Source organism: Typopeltis vanoorti, chromosome 1, assembly GCF_054136105.1.
Source record: "Typopeltis vanoorti isolate ZY-2024b chromosome 1, IOZ_Tvanoo_1.0, whole genome shotgun sequence".
NCBI lineage: Eukaryota > Metazoa > Arthropoda > Arachnida > Uropygi > Thelyphonidae > Typopeltis > Typopeltis vanoorti.
Window position 1 is genome coordinate 45,844,933 of NC_143549.1, and position 26,231 is coordinate 45,871,163.

General features: G+C 36.5%; 1 protein-coding gene across 6 annotated transcripts in view; it reads left to right on the plus strand.

Moving 5' to 3' along the window:
• LOC150109944 (mitogen-activated protein kinase 14-like) overlaps positions 1-26,231 on the plus strand; it is a 354,973-nt gene that overhangs the window by 11,293 nt on the left and 317,449 nt on the right. For all 6 annotated transcript variants that reach the window (XM_090397321.1, XM_090397320.1, XM_090397323.1 and 3 more), the window contains one exon: positions 9,164-9,293. In XM_090397321.1, the coding sequence (XP_090253447.1) occupies positions 9,164-9,293 (130 nt within the window). The remainder of the gene's footprint in view (positions 1-9,163; positions 9,294-26,231) is intronic.

Here is a 26,231-nt window from a genome sequence, read left to right on the forward strand (position 1 = left end):
GTAAAAGGAAGAAAGACTGTCATTCTATTTAATTCATCTTGCAGAATCCCCCATAATCACCTTTATTAACTATTGTTCTGGGCATTTTCATTTCCTGTCATTAATGTAAGAATTGAATAGCAGTAACACAAGTACAATCCCGTGGCATGATACTGGTTACCTGCCTTCTGTTGAATTGTGCTCGTCCATATACTATTGATTAAATGGTTATCATATCTGCTCTCCACCTAATAGGTTGTGAATTCGAATGACCTGCCATAGCATGGATGTTTGTGATTGTCTTTAGGTAAGAGGTGAATTTCATTGCCTGTGTGAGAGACTGCCACCTCTCTTATTGGAGGCCTGAAGTGGTTTGAAAAAGTTGCATTTGATCTCTAGAGAAGGGTTTCTAGATTATGTAAAAAATAAATTAAAAAAATTAATGAAAAAAATGGGCTTCATAGCCCATTCACTATACTAATGTATTGTAGGCTTACAACCTTTTGTGAGTGGGAATCACATTAAAAAAAAAATCTCAAGTTCTGAAAGTATTAGGAACTTGACACGTTGCATAGTATTAAATTATCGTGTAATCAGTATGCCACATTTTTATTTATTCAGTATAGTTGTAAAAAAAATCATATTTCACTATATTTAGTATTTTTCCAAAAGTAATCACTGCATGGCTGCCATCAGTTATCAGATCATATTATTTTGTCTTTTCTTATGGGCAATAATTCTGTTCAATTTTCTTGAAGCTCAAATACTTGTTTTACTTTGTGATTCTACGTCATGCAATCCAATCCAGCCATTAGATTTATCCACTATGTTGAACTTGTGTTGGCATACATCTATCCATCTTACCAGTTTATTCAAATCCTTGTGAAGGATTTGAAGGGCTATATCAATGATAACTTATACTTGCCTCAACTTTACATTTTCTGCAAACAAAAAATATAACTGCTGTACTCCAAATAGTGTTAATAACACCAAACGAACTATTTTATAAAAAAATATGTTTATTAACATTTTTTTTTTTTTTTTGGGATATGCTAGAGGGTGAAGTTTATCCTTAGGAGAGCAGATCAGAGTTGCTAATTTAACATGAGGTTTTAATGGGGTGCAAAGTCCATGTTTTATTAGTACTTTGGCTATCTTTCCTGATGTACCTCTGACATAGGGAATAGGAATGGTAATGTTGTGTTCCTGTATATTAGAGGAGGGAGAAGTAATGGGGCTATGTAGTATTTTATCAATTTTGTAGGAATTGTAGCCATTGGCCAAGAAAGTGTGGTGCAGATATTTGAGTTCTGTGGACAGAGTTGTATCATAAGAACAAATGGCTCTAAGTGTTTTTAAAATACCATACTGTTGAGCTGGATGATGATGTGATTGTTCATATAGATGTCTGTGTGTGGGCAGGTGCGTTTTCTCTAATGGAAAAAAGATAGTGATCCATCTGAAAGGTGGGTGACTGATGTGTCAAGAAAAGATAAACAGTTATTAGATTCTTCTTCTACTGTGAATTGGATTTTGGAGTGTTGGCTGTTTAGCTAGGTGACAAACGCATCCCAAGTGTCTTGTCCATGGGGCCAAATGGTAAACACATCATCAAGGGGGGGGGGAATGGGGGTTCTTCCCAATGTAAAGTAACCTGCATACATACATAGGAAATTTGAAAGATGCAGATTATTGTTATTATGTGACACCTCAAGGGAGTCTAAGGACTCATCTCAGGAGGACACTGTACTCTGCTTCGCTAAATACATCTCACCCTCTCCACTACTACTACTTAATTTTCCTATTATGACACTACTACCATTGACGTCGTGTGTAGAGGCTTAAGTGCTGTGAGGACGTCATGTTGGAAGCTTAGTGGATTTTTTTTTACAACACTCAAAAAGAATTAAAATAGAATTTAATACTTCCTATATTTCGTCCTAGTCACTAGAACATCTACGGGGATTACAAAAACAATTAATGTAACATGCATACAAATATCATACGATACTAAGCCCAACCACGTGGATGACACTAAAGTCTTATCTAGGTGGAGTGCCCTCTAAAGGCAGTATAGTAGGTGGCCTGGAATGTAAGGTGGGACCTCTGGTGGTGATTGTTTCCCAAATCTTCAGAAGCTTAATGCAACCATATTTATTAAAATTTGGTTGGTTTCTGAGAGCTGCTGCTGCTTCTAAGAAAAGTCTCTTTCTTGAATTTGCTGTGGTGGAGCATGGTGGTTTTCTTCCATGATACCCTGTGGGTGGTGTCCAAAACATGATCAGCCAAGCCTGAATGGCCATAGTTGTGTTTGCAGATGTAAGATTTGTGTTCCTCCAGGCGGATGGATGCTGATCTGCCTGTTTGTCCAACATATGCCAGCTTACAGGAACAGGGTTCTTTGTAAACTCCAGGCAGAGAGAGAGAGAGGAGGGAGCTGATCTTTCGTAGAACGGATAAGGGTAGCAAATTTGCGGTGGGGCTTATATGCTGTGTGTAGGTTGTACTTTTTTAGTATCTTGGCTATTTTTTTGGATGTGCCACGGATGTAGTGTATGGTGATGGCATTTTTAAAATCTTGTTGATGAGAAGGATGGGGAATTGGGGAGGAACTGATTATTTTTTTGATACTGTGATCACTGTAGCCATTGGAGAGGAAAGTGCTGTGTATGTGGTTAAGCTCAGTAGTGAGGGTGGTTCCACTGGAATAAGGATTGTGGGCTCTCTTGGTAAGAGTTTTAATAATGCCAGTATTGTTCAGAGGGGTGGTGGTGGGAGAGTTTGTGAATGTATCTGCCTGTGTGTGTGGGTTTTCTGTATACAGTGAAGGCAAGTGTAACATTAGGCAGGTGTGTGACTAAGGTGTCTAGAAAGGGTAAACAATTGTTCTTTTCCTTTTCCATAGTAAACTGGATTCTTGGATGTAGGCTATTGAGATGACCGAGGAAGGAGTCTAACGTGTCTGGGCCATGAGGCCAAATAGAGATCACATCATCTACATATCTTAGCCAGATAGAAGGTTTGAGTGGGGCTGAGGCTATGGCTCATTTTTCGAAATCTTCCATATAGAAATTGGCAAGGGGAGGTGAGGGGGGGGAACACATGGCGGTTCCCTCTATCTGCTTGTAGATTTTGTTCTTCCAAGAGAAATACCCAGAGTTAATGGCAAAGTAAAAGAGATCTAAGATAGCAGAGGGAAAAATGTTTTCTAAGAGAGATAAGGTGTCAGTTAAGGGAATATTGGTAAACAAAGAGGAAATATCAAAGCTTACCAATATGTCTGCATTATTCAAGGTTAAATTTTCTGTGAGGGCTTTAAAGTGGGTCGAGTTTTTTATATAGGAAGTGGACCTTCCGGTGAAGGGGGGGGGATCGGAGAGTTGGCCAGCTGTTTAGACAGTCTGTAGCAAGGTGCATAGGTGGCATCTACTATAGGCCTGAGTGGAGAATTGGGTTTGTGGATATTTGGTAAACTGTATAAGCAGAAAGGTTTAAGTTTTTTCGTGACGTCAGGGAGCTAGGAAGATACTTTTTTAAGTAAGATTTTTAATTTCTTAACTTGTGGTTTTTGTGGGGTTGTGTTCTAGCGGGATATAGGTAGCGCGATCGCAGAGGATAATGTTCATTTTACGATTGTATTCACTTGTATTAAGAACGACTGTGGCATTACCCTTATCCACTCTGGTGATGACGATACTTTTTTCTTTCCGTGGTTTCAGGAGAACCGTGCATTGGGCATACGATAAATTACTTTTTGGAGGCGAAGAATGAGCGAGGATGTTGGCTACGTCAAGAGTGATGTTGTTGGCTATCTCCGACGGTAAGCGACCGATCCCCCATTTGATGTTAACCATTACATCAAGCACCGGCACTTCCTTCGGAGCGACGCCAAAATTACGGCCGAAGCAAAGGGCGCTGGCGGCATCGTTGTTGAGCCTTTTGGAGGGAGAGTTTTACTACTGTCTGGAGCGGTTGAATTTGTGGTTGTGGTTTGTCTTTAACCAGGTTGCTATATTTCTTGACATGTTTATTTTTTGAAATTCTCTCTGTGCAGAAGTTTCCGATATGCCAGAGAGAATCGCCCAAAGTTCAGGGTTAAGAACGGTGGAGAGCTCTGAATGTAAGCAGCCAATGGCGTCGTTCGTCACTGAGAGGGTGGCACCTTTCCGCTCCCATCCCCACCACGAATATACGGTTTACCAAAAATCCACAAACCCAATTCCCCACTCAGGCCTATAGTAGATGCCACCAATGCACCTTACTACAGACTGTCTAAACAGCTGGCCAACTCTCTGATCCCCCCCCCCCCTCACCGGAAGGGCCACTTCCTATATAAAAAAAAACTCGACCCACTTTAATGCCCTCACAGAAAATTTAACCTTGAATAATGCAGACATATTGGTAAGCTTTTGATATCTCCTCTTTGTTTACCAATATTCCCTTAACTGACACCTTATCTCTCTTAGAAAACGATTTTCCCTCTGACATCTTAGATCTCTTTTCCTTTGCCATTAACTCTGGGTATTTCTCTTGGAAGAACAAAATCTACAAGCAGATAGAGGGAACCGCCATGTGTTCCCCCCCCCCCCTCACCTCCCCTTGCCAATTTCTATATGGAAGATTTCGAAAAATGAGCCATAGACTCAGCCCCACTCAAACCTTCTATCTGGCTAAGATATGTAGATGATGTGATCTCTATTTGGCCTCATGGCCCAGACATGTTAGACTCCTTCCTCGGTCATCTCAATAGCCTACATCCAAGAATCCAGTTTACTATGGAAAAGGAAAAGAACAATTGTTTATGATGATACACTTGCCTTCACTGTATACAGAAAACCCCCCCACACAGGCAGATACATTCACAAACTCTCCCACCACCACCCCTCTCAACAATATGGCATTATTAAAACTCTTACCAAGAGAGCCCACAATCTTTGTTCCAGTGGAACCACCCTCACTACTGAGCTTCACCACATACACAGCACTTTCCTCTACAATGGCTACAGTGATCACACTATCAAAAAAATAATCAGTTCCTCCCCCATTCCCCGTCCTTCTCATCAACAAGATTTTAAAAATGCCATCACCATACACTATATCCGTGGCACATCCGAAAAAATAGATAAGATACTAAAAAAGTACAACCTACACACAGCATATAACCCCCACCGCAAACTTGCTACCCTTATCCGTTCTATGAAAGATCAGCTCCCTCCTCTCTCTCTCTCTGCCTGGAGTTTACAAAGTACCCTGTTCCTGTAAGCTGGCATACTTTGGACAGACAGGCAGATCAGCATCCATCCGCCTGGAGGAACACAAGTCTTACATCTGTAAACACAACTATGGCCATTCAGGCTTGGCTGACCATGTTTTGGACACCACCCACAGGGTATCATGGAAGAAAACCACCATGCTCCACCACAGCAAATTCAAGAAAGAGAGACTTTTCTTAGAAGCAGCAGCAGCAGCTCTCAGAAACCAACCAAATTTTAATAAATATGGTTGCATTAAGCTTCTGAAGATTTGGGAAACAATCACCACCAGAGGTCCCACCTTACATTCCAGGCCACCTACTATACTGCCCTTAGAGGGCACTCCACCTAGATAAGACTTTAGTGTCACACACATGGTTGGGCTTAGTATTGTATGATATTTTTGTGCATGTTACATTAATTGTTTTTGTAATCCCCGTAGATGTCGTAGTGACTAGGACGAAATATAGGAAGTATTAAATTCTATTTTAATTCTTTTTGAGTGTTGTAAAAAAAAATCCATTAAGCCTAAACATGATACCATTGACATCATTTACTGCCCATCATCACCATGAACAGCATTTTTTAAATCTGTTTAATTGCATGTGTTCTGAAGGCTGATTTGTCTATGCAAGATGAAAACCCAAGTTTCTGGGAGGAAAAAACCTGCTACCTCCATATGAGATAGGCTTACTCACCTTCAATTAAAAAAGCCCATATGAGGATTCCACTTGTCACAACAAGAATCGAACCTAAGTCTTTTCCAATCGAAGAGCGCAATGTTCCATTGTTCTTCCAATTGCACTACCAAGGTGGTTCCATCTCCACTTCTGTCTATCGAAACCCGACCTTTTCAGGTCGCTACAACCACAACTCCTCTGCTCATCATCCTTCTCAAAAATTTGGCATCATCAAATCACTGGCAACCAGAGCGCACAGATTTTGCTCCTCTGAGGAATCTCTAAACCAAGAATTGGAAATAATCAAAAACACAGCCATTCTAAATGGATATAATCCTAAAACTACTTAAAATATCAGCCACTTCTCCACACATCAACCTAGACAAGAACAAGCTCATAGGATTCCCATACCGTATGTCAAAGGCATCTCAGAGCAACTTTCAAAAATTATAAAAAATACAATCTTGTTGTGACCTACAAACCCATCAACCAGATCTACAACTTGTTACCTTCACCTAAAGACAAACTCCCATCTCTGGTGCTACCTGGCGTGTACGAGGTACCATGCTCCTGTAAACTGTCGTACTATGGGCAGACAGGCAGATCTGTTCTTAAATGCGTCTCTGAACATCAAGACCATATCCGTCTCATCAAACCGCAGAAATCCGGCCTCTCCCAACATGGAGTTGAAAACCCAAACCATAGGATCTACTGGGAAAAGACCAAACTTCTACACAGATCTTCATACAAACTTGAACGTTTATATAAAGAAAGTGCTGAAGCCTTACTTCACAGACCCAATCTAACCGCAATGGTGTCCTTGCTATTCCTAAAGTATGGGAAATTGTCATACAAAATTGCATAAAATAATTCAGTTTTAATTTTAATATAATCTAATTAATCGAATGCATTTTTTTAAAATTTAATTAAATTAATTTTTTTTATGTTAGAAAGTGATGCTGCACGCATTTCTAGTATTGTTCCCAACTGTACTGACGATGTCCTAAGACACTTAGGTCGAAATATTTACGTATTAAAAAAAACCTATTACTGTGGTTTGATGTGTGTTTATTTAGTCAAATTTAGTTATTATGTTAATGTTGTTTTTTGAGCAGACATTTTTCATAAAAATTATTTTTATTAGTTTCAAGTTTGTTTTTTCTAATCATAATTTACAGTTGTTTATTTTAACTTTTTTTTTTTTTTTTAAACTGGAATGGTCAAATAAGCATTTATATACAGTACTTGTATTCTTATAATAGCAACTTTGGTAATTTTATTGAAAAATCATGTAGTCCGCATTGCTTGCCAATTGTGAAACTCTAAAGTAATATTTTTGTTCCATTGAATCATATTAAGCAGATGCTGCTACATTATGTTTACTTAATAACTAATAACATTTTTCACAGCAATTAGTATCCCTCATCAAGAACAAGAACTATGCACTTCTATCACATCTGTACACTTTGTAACCATAAATTTCAAATTCACTAATTAAGATATCAATGTTAAATCAAATTTCTGTAAAGACAATGATGGCATTGTCTATATTGGACAGAGTTAAGATTATTGAACTTAGTATGTTTTGTCTAAACATAGTCTATTGCCTAGACTATGTTTCGGCAATAAGCTGACACCCTCATATCTCAAGAAGCAGTCTTTGAGAAGCTGTTAAAATAGTTTATCATTATGGTTGTGTCTACGTCTCTTATTCCGTTCTTCTGCTTATAACAATTACTGTGAGTTATTGTAAGATTATAACAATTTTTTCTTTTTAAAGGCAGTATTGTGGGAAACTTATTGTTTAATAATTTTCTTTTTATTTATTTTTTTAATGTGACTTCCATGTACTAAAGGTTTTTTAATTTTATTTTTTAAATAGTTTTTTTTTTACATAATCTGTTCTAAGAGACCACATATAGAACTTTTTTTTCAAGACGCTTCATGGTGGCAATTTCAGTTATTGAAATTCTCATTTTCCATCTCAAGACAGCCTTAAACATTCATGCTCATAACTAGATTTGAAGATTTTAACTTCACTAGTTAACATCTGTCTTTCAGTACTATAATAGTAATAGTGAGATACTTACATTATTTAGCATCTGAGGTGTGGTATGATTTCCTTTTTAAAGTAATAACATCTTTTAAATATTATAAATATCTAGAATTACTTCTCACTAATTGAACTCATGTAGCATGTTCATCTTGCACACACACTTAGGTCATGTGCAATCCAACTGTAACACCATAGTGAACCTTTACTATTGATACATTTAAATTGGCAATTCTTCTAATCTTTTCTTTCACCAGTCAGTCAGTTTTTTAATTGTCCAATCTCTAATAGTAATGCTTAGTCTCTTCTGAATACTGTTTCTGTTCTCATGCTTTGGTCCATAGACATTCTTTAACATCTCTCTCAAGACCACTTTTTTTTTTTTTTCCTGAGCCTTGCACAAAATTCTTTAGTATAGTTTTGTCTTAAAACATAAGAAATATTTATCTCTACAGTTATTGAAAATTGGGTTTCTTAAAACAGTTAATATGTTTAAACGATATCTATATGTTACCGCTAAAGTGCAGAAATCAGTTATTCTGCAGATTATCTAGGTATTGTGCAGATTAACTACAGTGATCCGTTAATGTGCGGAAAATTGTTTCATTTCTCAAATTACCTAGGTAATCTGCAAATTACGTAGGTAATCTGCACATTACCTACTAGGCACTCGTTAAAGTGAAAATAAGATCTTTGCTGGAACAACAGCAACGTTTCTGTATGTTTAAATTAAGATAATGTTATTTGTTTATTTTTTGATATCTAAAGAATCAAGTTAATACAATCAATCAACAAATTAGTTGATAGAATCAATCATCAATCAATTAATATAATACAAGGAATCAAACGGTTTAAAATATTATTACAATTAAGAAAAAAAACATATAAAATTATGTTTACTTATTAAAAAACCAAACTAAAAGTGGAGGGAGAGGGGGGGAAGGAGTTGGGAAAGGAAATGAGAGAAACAAACTTTTGAACTTTAACGATACGGAAGCTGTTAATGTGCACATTACCTAGGTAAAATGCGGAAAACTCTCGATTCCGCACGTTAACGGAGCAAATCAGTTAATCTGCAGATTAGCTAGGTAATGTGCACATTAACGGTTTTCGCACTTTAGCGGTAACATATACATTTGAAATTATCATTTTCTTCACTGTTTGTAATTGTTATTATTATTTATTTATTTATTTTATAGTTCAGCTCAGGATAATGAACGAAAGATGAAAGTAGCTATTAAGAAACTTGCCAGGCCATTCCAGTCTGCAATACATGCGAAAAGGACATATAGAGAACTAAGGCTTCTTAAACATATGAATCATGAAAATGTAAGTTGGTTTTGGCATTTTGTTTGGTAGCTGTAATTCTCTTAGCATTCATTTTACTAACATTTTTTACATCCTGTGTGTAATATTTAAAAGAAAAAAAAGTATGATTAGCAGTTTTTTAATTGATATTATTATTGAATGAAAATCTCCAAGGAGTTGAAGACTCATCATGTGCTGTCCAGATGACTAACTACACAATATCTGTTATAACTCTGTCAATGCACTCATTGACAATACTTTCAGCAGACTAGTAATCCATTTCACTCATTCACCACTCTTCAGTTTAAAAAAAAAAAAAAAATCTATTCATGAGGCCTTTGCTAACCACACTCTTACTCCGTTTTCTTTTGTTCTGCCCCACTGCCAAATGAAACATTTTTCTCTGTATCAGTCTTAGTAACTTAAATGTTACTATTATATTATATTCCCACTTTTTTTTACTTATCAGCCAACTTTTGCAGCCTATAAATTCTGTCATTGGAGGAAGAATTCCTCAATCCACTCACTGTTTTTGTCTCTCTCTCTCTCTCTCACACACACACCATTTCCTCATCTTCAGAAAGTAGTGAGCGGACCTGTACAGTAATCATGTGGCCATATTAAAGCCTCATAAAGGGAAATTATATGAGGATGGTTCCATAAGTTTCTAGCCTGACTAACTTTTAGAGGTAATAGAAAGAAAATAACTGTGCCACTTTTCAACATAATCTCCCTTTACTTCAACACACTTTTCATATCTTTGAATTAAAATTTCTGTCCTTGAAAACATAGTCTGTACTTTTGTCTGCAAAATGTGCTAAAACTGCATCTCTCACCTCATTGTCATCTGCAAATTTTCTTCCTCGAAGGTCTTTCTTTGATTTTGAGAAGAGGTAATATTCACTAGGCTAGACTAAATCTGGGCTATAGGGGTTTACAGTCTCCTGGAAGCCACAGTCCTTTATTACAGCCTTCACACATGGACTGGAGCATTGTTGTGAAGCAGGCAAATACCATACTTCAGCATTTCTTGTCTCTCTTCCTTTATGGTGTTGCACAGTTTGTGCAGGAGTTGAAACATAGTATGCAATACCACTGTATTCACAGTGGTATTCCTTTCCTTGAAATCAATCAAGAAAATTCCTGCCAGGAGATTGTTGCCATAATCTTTTTGGTGGACTGAGTGACCTTGGCTTTTATCGGCAGTGCTTCTCCTGGTTTGCACCACTTCACAGAGTCCCTTCTGGAAAGAGGATCATAATAAAAGACTATGATTTCATCCCCGGTGACAATAGATTCCAACACTTCTCTCTGATTCCCTTGACAAAGCTCTAAAAAAAACTTCAGGAACAGGTCACACAATGCTCCTTCTAAACTGAAGAGAGAAGTCAGTGCACTCATCTTGCACTGACCTTCGTCATTGAGCAGTTCCTTTTCAATAAGAGAGACATTTAAAAATGAAAAACTTTATCACACCTGGCACTCAATTTTTAGTATTATAGCCACTTAACATGTCATGTGTTAGTCAAATGAGCCTCCAACTGTAGAGAATTGAAACTGGTACACTATGCTCCCTATAGATGGTGCTATCTGTCATGCAGAGCATTTTAAAATTAGCACGAATTTTGTATGTCAGGCTGGAAACTTTTGGAACTTTCCTTGTAACTTAGCTTCCTGCATGTTAGTTTGGACTTCAATAACCAAATAATTCTGCGAGCTATCTTGGCCACTTTTGCAATATTCCCCTGAAACTTCAACTTATTATAATTATATGGGAATCTCCATGGAGTCTGTAGACTCATTGTGGAAAACCCAAACTATCTGCACAGTGTCTATCATACCTCTTGAACTCATTGACAGACAAAGCACTCACAACTTTGTATGTTATTGTATAAATTAGAAAATATGGGATTGAAATATAAACTATTGATAGATGTCAGTCAGTCAGGGTGACCGACTGACAGGTATCAGAAGCGTATATGGTGGATGTGAATCTACCAGATTTAAGGTGGGTAGTAGTGTACCCCAGAGATCAATCTTGTTCATTCTATACATTGATATTGGGAAGTACCTGCCAGGAAGTGCAATTGTTTGTTGATGATGCAGGGTAATCAGGGATGTTACTGATATACAGTAGCATCCAGAGAAATTGTACGATGTTTGCATGAATGTACACTGTCTAGAAATTAGGTGTAACTGTTGGTGGAAACTAGTAATTTTAATGAGAAAGAGAAATAAGAGTAGGGTGATCCTGGAGTTCATGAAGCATGTTGGTTTTATGAAATGTTTGGTGATTTCATGAAATATCCACTAAGAGGGAATATAAAAGAGTTCTTGGAAGGAGTAAAAATGAAGAGTAAGAAAGTAAAGATTGTTAGTCTGCTGCCTCAGTATGATATGACAGAATTGGAAAGGGCCATGATTGCCAATGAGAAGAATGTGGTAGGAGAATTGTGTGTAGTTTATAGATGTGTGGAGTGAATTTGATGGAAAAGGACATGTATATGCTTGATGGACTGCACTTGAATGGTTTTGATGTTAGATGCTTGGAAAAAGTGTTGTTCAGTGAGAGTTTGGAAGGGCAAAACCAGGGAAACTAGAGATATTAAGGGCAAAGCAATCAAGCATGTGTCCAGCCATCCCTGTAACAAATGAGTATGAATGTAGGAATGTGAAGAGTTGGGTACAGTTTCCCAGGTTATGAATCTGAATGGACAGGTGATGACATTATGTAAGGGTAATTGTAGGCCCAAGGGGATATTGAAATGAATGCACATGAACGATCAAAATATCAGAAATAAAGGAGAGAAGTTTTTGGCATTGGTCAACTCAGCCAAAAATTATTGGCATCAGCTAGACCTGATTGTCAGAGAATAATATAGTTGGGATAGAATGCAAACGATATTCTATTTTCAGAGAAAATAGGGCAAGTGAATTGATATTATTAAGGATAGCTGCAAAACTTCAACCAAAAAAATAGAAGTTAAGGAAGATTGTAGATCTGAGGGAAATGGTTTCATTTCAGGCTGTCTGATGATAATTTTGGAGATAAAGACCACTAGGACAAAATATGTTGTTGGTTGCTGCCATAGACCTGTGGATCCAGAATAAGTGGATGACATGCATTGACAGATTAGCACAATGAGTGCAAGCAAGCAAGCATCATGAGAGACTTCAACTATGGGAATATAGATTGGAAGGAGGAAAGGACTCATGGCAAAATGGAATTTATATAGTTACTAAGGCATACTTGAAATGATAAGTGATGGAGACCAGGAATTTGAGCGTGCTGGATCTGGTAATAGTATCAGAAGATCTATCTGTAATTACAGCAGCAACTCTACTTTCGATTATGGAACGTGATCATGCAGTCTTGTCTTCGGATGTTGCTCAACATGTGGAATTTTCAGTCAAGAAAGGGTTTTATGTGGAACTACAAAGCTGATAATTATGACAAACTTAGGCAATTTCTGGAGCAGTGCCATGACATAAGAAGCTACATGGAATGCATGCCGTTAGTGCATGGAAAGCAGTCATGGATTGTTTGAGTGAGGCAGTACCAGAATGCATACCCTGGTGCAGGAGGATAAACTGAGTAAAGATTAAGTGTATGAGTAGAAATATAAAGCAGCTGCAAAAATAAGAAAACATCATGGAAGGAATATAAACGAAAGTGATCAGCATGCTCATGAGCAATATTTATGCACAAGCAAGAAGGGTTACAAGTATGGTAAGGAAGGTTAAATCAGATTTTGAGATAAAATTAGCCAAGCTTTGCCACATACATAACCATGTTCAAAGACATTCACATCTTTATCACGTTTGCATACAATAGCTGAACTTTCACACACACATTTTTCCCATCCTTCCCTTGATGATTTCATTTCCTTGACTTTCTGCATTAGATCTCATACCAAGATGTAATTTCTTCAGGCTGATGCCAAATGAATTTTCAAGTGCAGGCCATCCTTCTTATACAAGTCTTTTCTGCCATCAAACACACCTCATACATTTAAAAACTCGCATCTGTATCTTCTATACAGCTTGCACGTGAAATCATTTGCTATCATTGCCCTCCTCCTTAACTCAGTACTGTCATATCTGGATAGTAATCTCATAATTTTTACTCTCTCACATTTCCTTCTCACTTCTTCAAACAGACCTTTTTTTTTTTTTTTTTGAAACTTTGTCTAATACTGAGAGTCTATTTTTTGTTCTTTACATATTTCTGTGCTTCATCTTTTGTCCCAGAGAGAGTGTAGCCTGCTGTCCTTTGCAGGAATTTCATTTCTCCAGTTTCTATTTTTTTTTCTTCTCTTCCTTAATATTCTTCTGCATTACTTCAACCTTGGTATCACTTCAGGGTTGGGTTCCCACTGATGAGACCTCAAGAAGGGTCATAACCAGTCTGGATAGCAATCCTTCCCATACAAATTTTGTTTGCTTACACTTGGATAAAGAATGAAACCAAGTATATAATTTCTTGTCATTTGACAACTTGTATATGGAAATATGACCTCTGAGTAAAGATTGGTATCAACCTTGGTATCCCTTCTGGGTCTGGCTCTCACTGATGAGACCTCAAACATCGAAACCAATCTGGATAGTGGCCCTTTCTATAATGCATAGCATTATACATGTACATAAGGTTATGTGCATTATGAGATACTAAGCTAATTGGTGTAAAGTTATTAGCCTTTATATACAAGTAGCCCAGTCGTGAAGTGACTACATTCACAATCTTTGTTTGCTTACACTTGGATAAAGGATGAAACCAAGACTATAATTTCTTAGCATCTTGAATTTATTTTATGATACTCTATAAGGAGAAGCATGGTTTTGTAAACAGTAGGTCATGTTTCAGTAATTTTTTACTTTTTATAATAAGGTGATAACAAATAATAAGTCATTTGACAGATTACTGCATGGAAAATTATATAAGTTGGAGCAAATGAGAATGGATATGATGTGGCATGAATGGGGAGGGACTGATAGACATCAAGGGGTAGTGTATGGAGTGGAATCAAGGCACATGAGGGTGACTAGTGGAGTGTCCCGTGGCTTTGTACTAGGACCACTACTTTTTAATTTGTACATTAATGATATAGCAGAAGTTTTGATGGGGGGGGGTATTCAGTTGTTTGCTGATGATGCAAAGCTGTGGAGGACAGTAGTTGTTGATAAAGGCAATATAGATATCTTGCAGGATGATTTAAATAAATTGACATTGTGGGCAAAGGACAGTTTGTCAATTTAATCTTGTGAAATGTAAGGTAATGCGCATTGGGATGAAAGGATTACATACTTCGTATCATATCAGTGGTACCAGATTATAGGAAATTGATGAGGCTAATGATCTAAGGGTGATGGAGAGAGAGAGAGAGATGAAATTCAGAGGGAATATTGCAAAATTTTAAATATTTTGGAAATCTTAATGCAACCATATTTATTCAAATTTCAGTATTTTTTATTTTTATTTATTGTCTTTTTCTTCTAAATTTACTGCATTGGAGCATGTTGGCCTTTTTTCCAATTAAATCGGCAGCTGCTCTCAGAAATTGGCCTAGTTTGAATAAATATGATTGCATTAAAGTTCCCATAATATTGGGAAACACTAATACTTTGAGATCTCAGTTTATGTCATAGGCCAGTGCTTCCCAAACTTCTGGATGTCAGGGGCCCCCTTTGAAAAAATTAAAATATTTCACGCCCCCCCCCCCTCGAAAAAAAATCATAATTGAGAGATATATTATTATAATATTTATTGTATTTATATTCAATGCAAAACATACACAGCGAATATTGCAAAAATCAAATGCATATATTACATTTTTTGCCTCTTACCGTTTGGTTCTGAAGACGATGCGGGCTGTTCTGGTAAAATACGAAATACTGTCCTTTTTTTGAGTCTGCTTCTTCTGATTGTTTGCGGGATTTTTTTTTTTTTTTTTTATCAGCCACTTATCCATCTCAGGGTTAAATTTTTTAACGTAGAATAGATCAAATAATATCATCACTTACCGATACTGGCACACTACAGACCGATAACATAAGATTAGTGAATATTACCTGAATAAGGGAATCCCCGGACCAGGAACATTTTTCTCTTTTGTGACTTTTTTCCCTTTAAGGTAATTAAGCCTAATGCGAAACAGACAGCAAAGGCAAGCTATTAAAACGTGCATATGATTGGTGCGGTATTAACAAAAGATCGCGCAACCGAAAGATAAAAGCATAGCTTTTATCTTTCGGTTGCGCAAAATTGAGTTGAAATGCTAACTCTCTTCAACCGAATTCCATATGTGAAGCTGCCATAACATTCATTATATATATATATATTACTTAGTTTTAACACTTTTACGAATTTTAACACGTTTGGTTGAATTTTATTGCTGCCTTGGGAAATCGAACTCGCACACATCTAATTAATAACAATAGTTTTTAGTTAGATACTGTGTTTGCCCATGCAACGTATGGTTTTGTTTCAGTCTATACAGCATAGTTTCTGTATGAGGGGACATGTGATTCATTAATTAGTGTTTTTATCCCAGTCTCTAATTGCACTATTTGTTGAGAAATATATTACGCAGACTCCTCATACCTTATTCACTGGCATAATAAAAGTACTTATTTTCATTGCCTCTGCCACATGAACTTGTTTAAGCTTTTTTTTATGTGTGAAGTATATGTGAAACTTTTATTGGTAACAGAAAACTAGCTCGGATGACAGTGATAATATAAAACGAGTTTTGATATGTGTATAAAGTCTATATCAACAGTGCCTGATTACGAACGCATGATGAAAGGGACAGGAAGATTTGGAGCTTCCCTAGAGAGCATTCGAAGTAAATACAATTAACCACTGCTTTGAAATGCAACATATGAATAAGCAATATTTGCTAATATTCATTAAGCGCCAAAATATGCAGGAAGCAAAGTTTGTGAACCAACACCAATGTGTGAATTTTTCCATTAAAATATAAAAAAAAAACAAAAAAGAAATAATAAATAATAAAAGTTAAATACGTTTCTTTTAAAATAAAAAAAAATCTACTTCGTCGTAAAACATTTTAAATTTGTTTTCATTATTTCACGGCCCCCCCCTCAACAAAACCTACGGCCCCCAAGGGGGCTGTGGCCCACAGTTTGGGAAGCGCTGTTATAGGCCACCAACGGATGCCCACATATTTAATACTTTAGTCTTTCGTCCACATGCTTCATTTAGTTTTGTATTACCTGTGTGCGTGCGTGCGTGTGCACTACAGTCCCATATTGTACTCCCTGATGATATATCACTGATTGAGATGAAATATTGGAATAATTAAATATTATTTTTAATCCTTTCGTAGTTCTCTTTTGCTCCATTATGCCTCTAACATGTGTTTCTGCCAGCACTTCAGTCTTATCACATGGACTGTGATTATTCATGATAACAATATAGCTCATAAGGCAAAATATTACAATAAGCTGAAACTTCGATTATCTAGAGAATTAAACTGGCTGATCTTTCTTAGAACTAATTGGGATACAATATTACTCAACTGCATGAAATTTAAAGTCAAGTTAAAATCTAATCTAAAAAGGCCCACCCTATCTGCAAGCGTGCCAATTTTGCTCTGCTATAGAAACAAATTGCTGCTACACATACCATCCTTGTTGCTACCAATGCAGCTATCAGCTGATTGCATTCGGAGCTCTCTATTCTGAATACTGAACTCTGTATCATTCTTTTTTCATTTCGGAAGCCTCTATAAGAAAGAATTTTTAAAAATAAACACATCAAAAAGTACAACAGTCTTTTGGATTCTAAACCTGTACCTTATGTTCATCTTTTTCATACAGTAGTTAACATGTCGTGAAAAAGGCTTAGCAATACTGTCATCAGTACCCTAAGTCTCTGAAGCAAGTACTGGCACTAGACCTAATGTTTGACATTGAATGTGGTATCTGTAACTTAGCTCCTGAAATAACTAACAACATTAGGCTTGATGGTGCCAGCATTCTTTCTAGATCTTTGCCTCCTAAAGGAAATCTATCATCTTGTCAACTCAGTGCCTTTAAAAACTACACAAAGATAGCAGTACGAGGTGTTATTAAATAACGAGACAAGGTGCACTATGAATCGTGCCCTCATAGCAGTGGGATGTGCTTACACCATGAATGACCTTGAAGAAGGTTCTAGAAGCATTTGAGATGAGCATTGTTCACCATCGCTTATAGTTAGTCTGTAAGCAGTTATAAAAGAAACGTGTTGAAGTCGCTTTGCAGGAATAATGTCTAATGTTAAAGCCGAGCAGTGCATTAATCTCAAATTCCTTGTGAAATAATGAGACAAGGTGCGCTGTGAATCGTGTACTCGTAGTAGTGGGATGTGCTTGCGGCGTTGAATGACCTTGAAGAGTCTAGAAGAAGTTTTATAACTACCTACAGACTCACCACAAGTGACAGCCTGTAGGTAGTTATAAAGTGTGAAGTTGCTTTGCCAGAATAATGTCTAACATTAAACTCGAGCAGCACATTGATCTCAAATTCCTTATGAAATTGAAGAATTTCACATCTCATCGCATGTGATGAGACATGGATTTTCCAGTACGCTCTAGAAACAAAGAGCCAGTCGATGCACTGGAAAACTCCCACGTCACTGAGAATGAAAAAAGCAAGAATGAGCAAGTCAAAACCGAAGACAATGCTGATCTTTTTTATTTTTATTTTTTTTATCAATGCTGTGGTAATGGTCAAATGGGTACCAGAGGGTCAGACAGTTAACCAACATTATTCTTGAGGTTCTGGCCAAGCTGAGAGAACCAGTGAGGAAGAAGAGAATGATCCGTGGAAGAACAACTCTTGGATTCACCATCAGGACAACGTTCCAGCCCACGGTGCACTGTCTGTAAAGCAGTATCTGGCTGATAAAGAAGATCCCAGTGTTGGACCGTTCACCTTACTTGCCAGACTTAGCTCCATGCGACTTTTACCTCTTTTCGAAAGTTGAAATCCGCATTGAAGGGCACTCATTTTTAGTCAGTGGATGAGGTAAAGGAGAAAACGGCAGTGCTATTGAAACAGATAACACCTGAAGACTTGCAGCACTGTTTCTAACAATGGAAAAAGTCATCTGCAACAATGTATAGATAGAGAGTGGGGGAAGTATGTTGAAGGGGATAATAATTAAGTTGTACAGTTGCAGTAATAAACAACATTTTAGCAACCAGTCTCATTATTTAATAGCCACACCTCGTATAGTCATCACCAGAGCTGATAATGGGAGTCCTGTTATTCTTGATACTGGTGAATACATTATAAAAATGGACATCATTATAAATTATAAAAATGCATTACATTATAAAAATGGACATCATTCTCAGAGGCCACTCCACCAACAGACCTTTAGATTATGATGTCAATAAATCTTAGATAAAAAAATTGTAAAAGTGTGCTGTTTTTCCTGGCCTCCTGAAATAAATAAAAAATAAGTAAATAAATAGATAAATAAATAAAAAAAACTCTCATTTCAGTCACCCCCAGGATATACAGATTACCAAATATACACAAACCTAATTCTCTCCTGAGTTAAGACCTATAGTAGATACTATAGATTTCCCCGTAATATAAACCCTCTCACTGGTCATACCACTTGGTGTATTAAGAAAACTTTATCCAGTTAAAAACTTCTATTGAGTAGTTAATGTTAAATAATACAGATATTTAGTTAGCTTTATCACCTTACCAGTATTCTCTTAAATGATACTATCACTTAATTACTGATCTGTTTTCCTTTGCTCTCCATTCTAGATATTTCTCTGAGAAGCACAAAGTTTATAAACAGATAGAGGGTACCTTTATGATACTCTCTGCTTATAAACAACCCCCCCCATACAATATTTTTTTTAATGGAATATTTTTGAAAAACAAGCTCTTGACTTAGTTCCTCTCAAATCCATCTATCTGGTTAAGATATGTGAATGATGTGTTTTTCATTTGGCCTCATGGCCCACGCACATTAAACTGTTTCTTCTCTAACCTCAATACTCTTCATCTCAGAATAGGTAACACACCTACCCAATGATAACCTGTCCTTTTCAGTATATAGGAAGTCCACTCACACAGACCGATGCATTCACAAACTTTCTCATCGCCCCCCCCCCCCCCGTCAGATAAATATAGTATCATTAAAACACTAATCAATAGCACCAGTAACCTTTGTTCCAATGATTCCTCTCTTACAGTAGAATTTAATCATATACACCACACCTTCTTATCTAATGGCTACAGTTCTCACAGTATCTAAAAGAAAATAATTAAACTCTGACCTTCTCTTCAGAAAGATTTTAGTAATGCTATCATATCTTCTGTCTCTGAGGCATTTCAGAAAAATATAGTCAGAATCTTAAAAAAATACAATCTCTACACTGCTTTCAAGCCCTTCCAAAAGCTTGTTACCCTTATCCGTTCTATGAAGAATCAGCTCCCCTCTCTTCTCCCCTCAGCTGGAGTATATAAAGTGCCCTGTTCGTGCAAGTTGAACTATGGATAGACAGGGAGATTGGCCAAAATTTGCATGGAAGAATACAGAAAACTTCAGCTGCATTTCAGTTTCAACCTATAGAAGTCCTTTGAACCTTGCAAACTATGCTTTGGATATAGCTAAATGGAAAAAGACCACCATGTTCCATTGCAGTAAATTTAGAAGAGAAAGCCTGTCTTTAGAATCTACAACTACTCTCAGAAATCAGCCTTTAAATAAATATGGTTTCATTAAACTTTCCAAAATATGGGAAATATTAATACTTCCAGATCCTACTTTACATCCTAGGCTGCCAACAGGTGCACAGAGGGCACTCCATCTAGTTAGGACTCTAGTCTTTCGTCCATGTGTGTTTCACTTAGTTTTGTGTTACATTTGGTGCGTGTTACAAGTCTCATATTTTACTCACTGACAAATCCTCAGTGACTGAGACTAAATATTGGAAGAATTAAATATTTTTAATCCTTTCTGTATTGCTTTGCTCCTTAAGCCTACATGAGTTTCTGCCAGCACTTAAGCTTGAACACACACAGATGTGGTAAAGGCATATGATAAGGTGCCAGGAGAAAAGCTTTTCTGGCCACCTTGTCATATGTTTAAGTTGTAATCCACCACTTGAAATACAGGAAGGTGGATTGATGTAAAATCATGTGCAAGACAACAGTGCACACTATAGCTACTCTTACTTGTCATCAGTATAGATTGCATTATGAAAGAAAGTGGCATTTAATCTGAAATTAGAATCAGAGATATCATTGCTTATCTTTTTTGCATTATGCAGATGTAACAAATTTGGCATAAAAATCAGCAATAAAAAGACCAAAGCTATGAAAATAGGCAGGAACATAGAAAACTCCACCTTCATTTCAGTGGAGAACCTGTAAATAAATACTCGAGCTGTTTAGACACAGCTTGTAGTGAATATGTCAAACTAAATATGGAAATAGACAACAGAATAACAATATAGTATAGTGGGGAGTAGTGGATTAAGTATATGTGGAATAAGAGAGAAATTAGCCAGAACACTTAACTACCAGTATACAAGACAGTGTTCCAGTTTTAAGGTATGGATTTAAGTTTTAAGTTGAGATAAAAATAAAGCACTTAATTAAAGACTAGAGAGCACAAATATGAGATTTCTGAGAATAATTAGGAGAGTGAATGGATGGGATCAATGGTAGTATCATATTAAAACTGAAGATATTAAGAAGAAACTTGACTTCTTAGCATTTAAAAATGTGTGATCTAATCCAAGGGTCATTTAAACAGAATGGAAGAGAAAGGTTTAGCAGAACAGGTGTTTGATGGTAGGAAAATGACCCAGAGGAAGATCAAGGTCTCTAGGTGGATTGATATTCACTCAGAAGTGCCTTTGAAGACCAAAATGTTAGATACAACAATGTTGGAGTGCTGAGAGAGAGATGACTAACTTGTAGGAAAATTGTTGACAGGAGATTATTAATGAATGTAAACTTTCATTGTCTTTACAACCTTTGAGGGTATGTATCAGAAAATTAATGACAATATTTTTTTTGTTTTTCTAGACAGATATTAGCAGTTTTTTCAGTTGGTCTCAAGTTTGCAGAACCAAGGGACATGGATGGTCTTAGATTGGGGAGAAGATATTAAAAAAAAAAAAAAAAAAAAAAAACATATCAGTGAATGCATTTTTTCCCCTCTTAATATCTGTCCAGAAGAACACAAATTATATCCATTAACTAACCTTTCCAGGATGGCAGACCATGCCATGGGTAGAGATCGCCAGATCCAATAGAAAAACACCTCCATTTTATACAGAAACAGATTTAAATTAGAGACTGTTTCTAGAATCTTCTACAACACAAAAACATTCTCTAAACTTAAACAAATTTGGCAGTATCACATAACCATAAATCTGGGTGACTATCATTTAGAGACCTTTAACAAGATTCTATCATTTCACCATACAAGTCACCAGTTAGGATTTTAGATGCCAGCTATTTATTGGTTTCTTGGCATGCCTGTGTGCTTGTGCTTAGTATGTTTCTTTGTGCAAATGAAGGTGCATTGCTAACTAAGGTGAAATATTGGCTTTGCAGTTAAATTTGCTAAATAGATGTAGTTAACTATTAGCTTTAATGTGCTTTCTCTACTAAACTTTATTATGACAGCTCATGTAATGTTATACACATTTCTTCATCTGTACCCAGTATTCCAGTTTGCCCTAAAGTTCTTTTCAGTATGATACTCATTTTTATCTCGTTTAAAATTAGACACTGGCTTTCTATGTCAGTTTCCATGTAGACTTGCATATTCTAAGCTAATCGGAAGAAAGAGACCTTTGTGTGTGTGTGCATGTAAATTTGATTCGATAATGGAATAATGCAAGTTGTCATAATCATATAAAAATGGAGAACTCGTATAAAAAAAAAAAAACTTATTTAATGTAAAATTTTTGCTTAAATGTCATAGGCGTTACAGCATCATAAAACAGCAAATAAACAATAACAGACAATTCCAGAAAGTGTCACTAAATAGTTAATGTAAGATAAATAAATATGATTAATTTCCTAATTTAACAATAAATTATATTAAGAAAGATCTTCAAGAAGTCAAACTAATTGAGGGAGGCCACATACTACATGCACCAGCTATCATATTTGTTCTTGAATTCATTCACACCACTTGCACACACAACATCCGATGGCAATTCATTTCAATCGCACACCACTCTATAAGAGAAAAATCTAGATCTCGCACCTTTCTTAGATGTATTCATTCTCACCTTCCAAGGATGCCCTTGCATCCTTTCCCCACCCTGCATAACATGAAAAATTCCATCAACTGAAATCCTGTATGAACCTCTCAGAAGTTTGTAAGTCTCGATCATATTGTAACGTCGTTTTTTTTTCTATTAATTTCTATTGTAAAACTCCAATCACTTCCTTAATAAACTTATTTAATTTCCTTCTAAATGACAAAAAAATTTTTCTTACTTTAAAACTCCAATCAAGTTCTTATTCGCTGCGCTCCTTCTATGATTTTCTGTAGCCTATCCTAGAATTAGAATTGTGTGCAAAACTCAAACAAAGAGAATGCCTCAAGCTAGAGCCAATTTCTTCCTGATTGAAAATCTGGTATCAAGATAGAATTTCTTGTCAGAGATATGACTCACAGATTATCATGATTTCCAAAACTATCAGAATTACTCAAGCCTTTACAAATTTACTCTTAACTGCAGTCATAACCGTTTCCTATCTTAAACTCCTGCGCTTCTTACATATACAAGTTCTATAATTAAAGCAGGTGGTGCATTGACTTAAATGATCAGACATGTATTTTGTTTTAAAAGACAAAGAAATTTATTCATATTAAATATGATGCATGTTAAACAAAACTTACACTAGTTGTAAGGTCCTCAAAATTAAATAAGCTAAACTAACACACAAGAGGTTCACAATGGGTATTTCTCATGTCCCAATTACTTAATACAAATAAGTAAATTTAGTATCGCTTCCTCCTTAATTAACTTCAATACAATTCATCGACCTAAAATTAACAGTAATGTCTGAAACTTTACACTTCTAATACTAAGGATCTTTGTTAAAGGAATAGGTGCTAAAGTCCTGAATTCTGCTTTAATGAGTCCGATTTATAAATTTTGCACACAATTGCTCACCCTGGCTTCAAGATATTGTACAATAAGACATAACTACTTTACCAGCCTGATGAATTCAATTAGACTATATTTCTCATTCTGTTCCTTTAGACTTTCTTCCAATCACTTCCTTGTCTTGACCAGTCGTTAATTCTTTGGACACGTGCTTCTTTCTAACCTTATGCTCAGGAACCCATAAGACGGAAATGTGCGCTTGGTGCTACTCGAAACCTTAGTGTTCGCTGTTCGTCTCATCACATGGAATACTATGCTTGGATAAGCCCGCTACTTAGCCACATCTTCGCCACCGAACATCACTTACTCATTCCTGTCATATCGAAGCAACTACCCACAGAAAACCGCAGGGGACAGCCAACACTCAAAACTTGAACGAGTTGAAAAATAACCACCAAAAGGAAGCCTCGAACTAGTGTTGCTAAAACTTTTGTAGGCTCTGTGTATTTTCTCCTTATTACGTCATTGATTTTGCAGATACCACCCAAATTTTTGCACATCACACCTTCTCTTTTCATTGCGTCTTTGCAAGGTTAGTTTACACGTGCCTTCGGTTCATATCGCAATTTGCCCACGGTCATGTTATTAATCAGATTATGATTGTTTACGCTAAACTTTGATCTTGTACAAAGTCGCCTTTACAATACCATATTTTCTTGTCATTATTTAAGGACCATTTACAATCTTATACATAAAATTTTTACGTGAGAAGACTATGTACAAAAGTTCAACTATTATCTATTTACAAGTTTTTTTTTTAAGATGTTGCAGCTCAGTTAAATCCCAAATGAAACACTGAAAGACAATTTAAGTGTTCATTCCAGATTTAACAATATCATCCCTCTTTCTCCTACAGTCTATAAAAATTCTCAATTTGTCTTCATAATCTGTATTTCACAATTCTGATATTTTTAACACTCTCCTTTGCACTCTCTCTATTGTATCAGAATCACCATGGAAACGAGACTATACCTATGCACAATAGTCCAAGTAAGGTCTTATCAAAGCCTTGTAAAGGCAAAATGACTACATATCAAGGTTCATTTCATCATTGCCATTATTCTCTGAGTTGTCTTTACAATTTTTGCTATATGACCCTTGAACTTCAATTTCCTTTCTACTAAAACTCCAAGATCCCTAGCCTCATCAGTTTCTTCAAGCATAATCCCACCAATATGATATGACATTGGATCTAATCATGCCAAATTACATGACTTTACATTTACTGACATTCATTTTCTCATGCCCAGAATTTGCCTATTCAAATCATTCTGCAAGTACTGCATATCAGCCATATGATTATCCTACTATCTTTGCATCATCAGCAAATACCTGTATGTGACCTGTCAAATCCTTCCCAACATCATTAATGTACAGATTGAATAACAGTGGACCAAGGAATGATCCTTATGGTACACCACTGGTTACCATAAATTTTGCAAACTCACATCCTTCGTATACCACTTTTTGATATCTGTCAGTCAGCCATCCTCTTATTGAGGCTAATATTTTGTAGTCCAAACCCATATTCTCTAATTTATTCAACAGTATTTCATGCTATATTCTGTCAAAGGCTTTAGCAAAAACCAAAAGTATCATGGTGTATCAATTCCCCTTGTCTAGTTTAATGGTTACATTATTATAGAATGTGAGCAAGTTTCTAAAACATGACTTTTCCTTAAACCCATGCTATTCATTGCAAAGTAGAGATTCTTTTTCAATCATGTTTCTGAATATGAGCTCTATCCAAATTTTCAAAAATCTTCACCACTACTCCTGAAATACTGATTGGTCGATAGTTGGATACATCGGCCTTTGCACCACCCTTGTGCAATAGGATTACCATTCTTTCCACTCCTGTGGAATCTTCCATGTTCTGAGACTCAATCTATCAGTAGCCTGGTTATAGGAATAGCCAGTTCAGCTGAGCATGCCCTTTTAGCACCCATGCTGATATTCTATCAGCCTGTGTGTGTGTGTGTGTGTGTGTGTGTGTGTGTGTGTGTGTGTGTGTGTGTGTGTGTGTTATTATCTAAGATCCCATGGAGTCAAACACTAATCTAGAAGGTCCCTTTGCCATATGCACAGCTCATTATACCTTGCTTTAAACACATTCAAATTCTCTGCAGACACCATGCTCTTAGGCAAGACATTCCAACCATTCACAGCTCTCTATTCAAAAAACCTGCTTCACACCCTCCTTATATAGTTTCCAGGGATAACCTCTTGTTCTTCCCTGATCTCCCACTATTTTATGAAAAACATCTTCAATATTTATCCTGTAGCAACCCTTTATCAACCTGTACATCTCTGTCATATTGCCTCTCTTCCTCCTATCCAATAGAGTCTGTAAATTGCTTCTTTTCAATCTTTCTTCATATTCAACATTCTAGAGATCAGAAACTACCTTAGTCAATTGCCTCTGGACCCTTTCCAACATCTCTTCACCATTTTGAAAACCAGGTAACAAAATCTGTGCAGAATAGTCTATATGGGGCCTAATCAAGGCTTTTATACAATGGAACCAGAATCTCCTTACTTCTAAAAGTCATTTTCCTCGTCAGTCCCAGAATTTATGCTGTCCTCACAATTTTGGCAACGTGTCCTCTAAATTTTATCCACTGTCACTCCAATATCGCTTATTTCCTCCACCTCTCCATATATATCCTCACCAAGTGTAAGCTCTACATTCCATCTTTGTTTCACAAATTTTAAAACCTTTCATTTGCAGCATTTGAACTGGCATCCACACTCACGTGCCCATTCACTCAACCTATTAAAG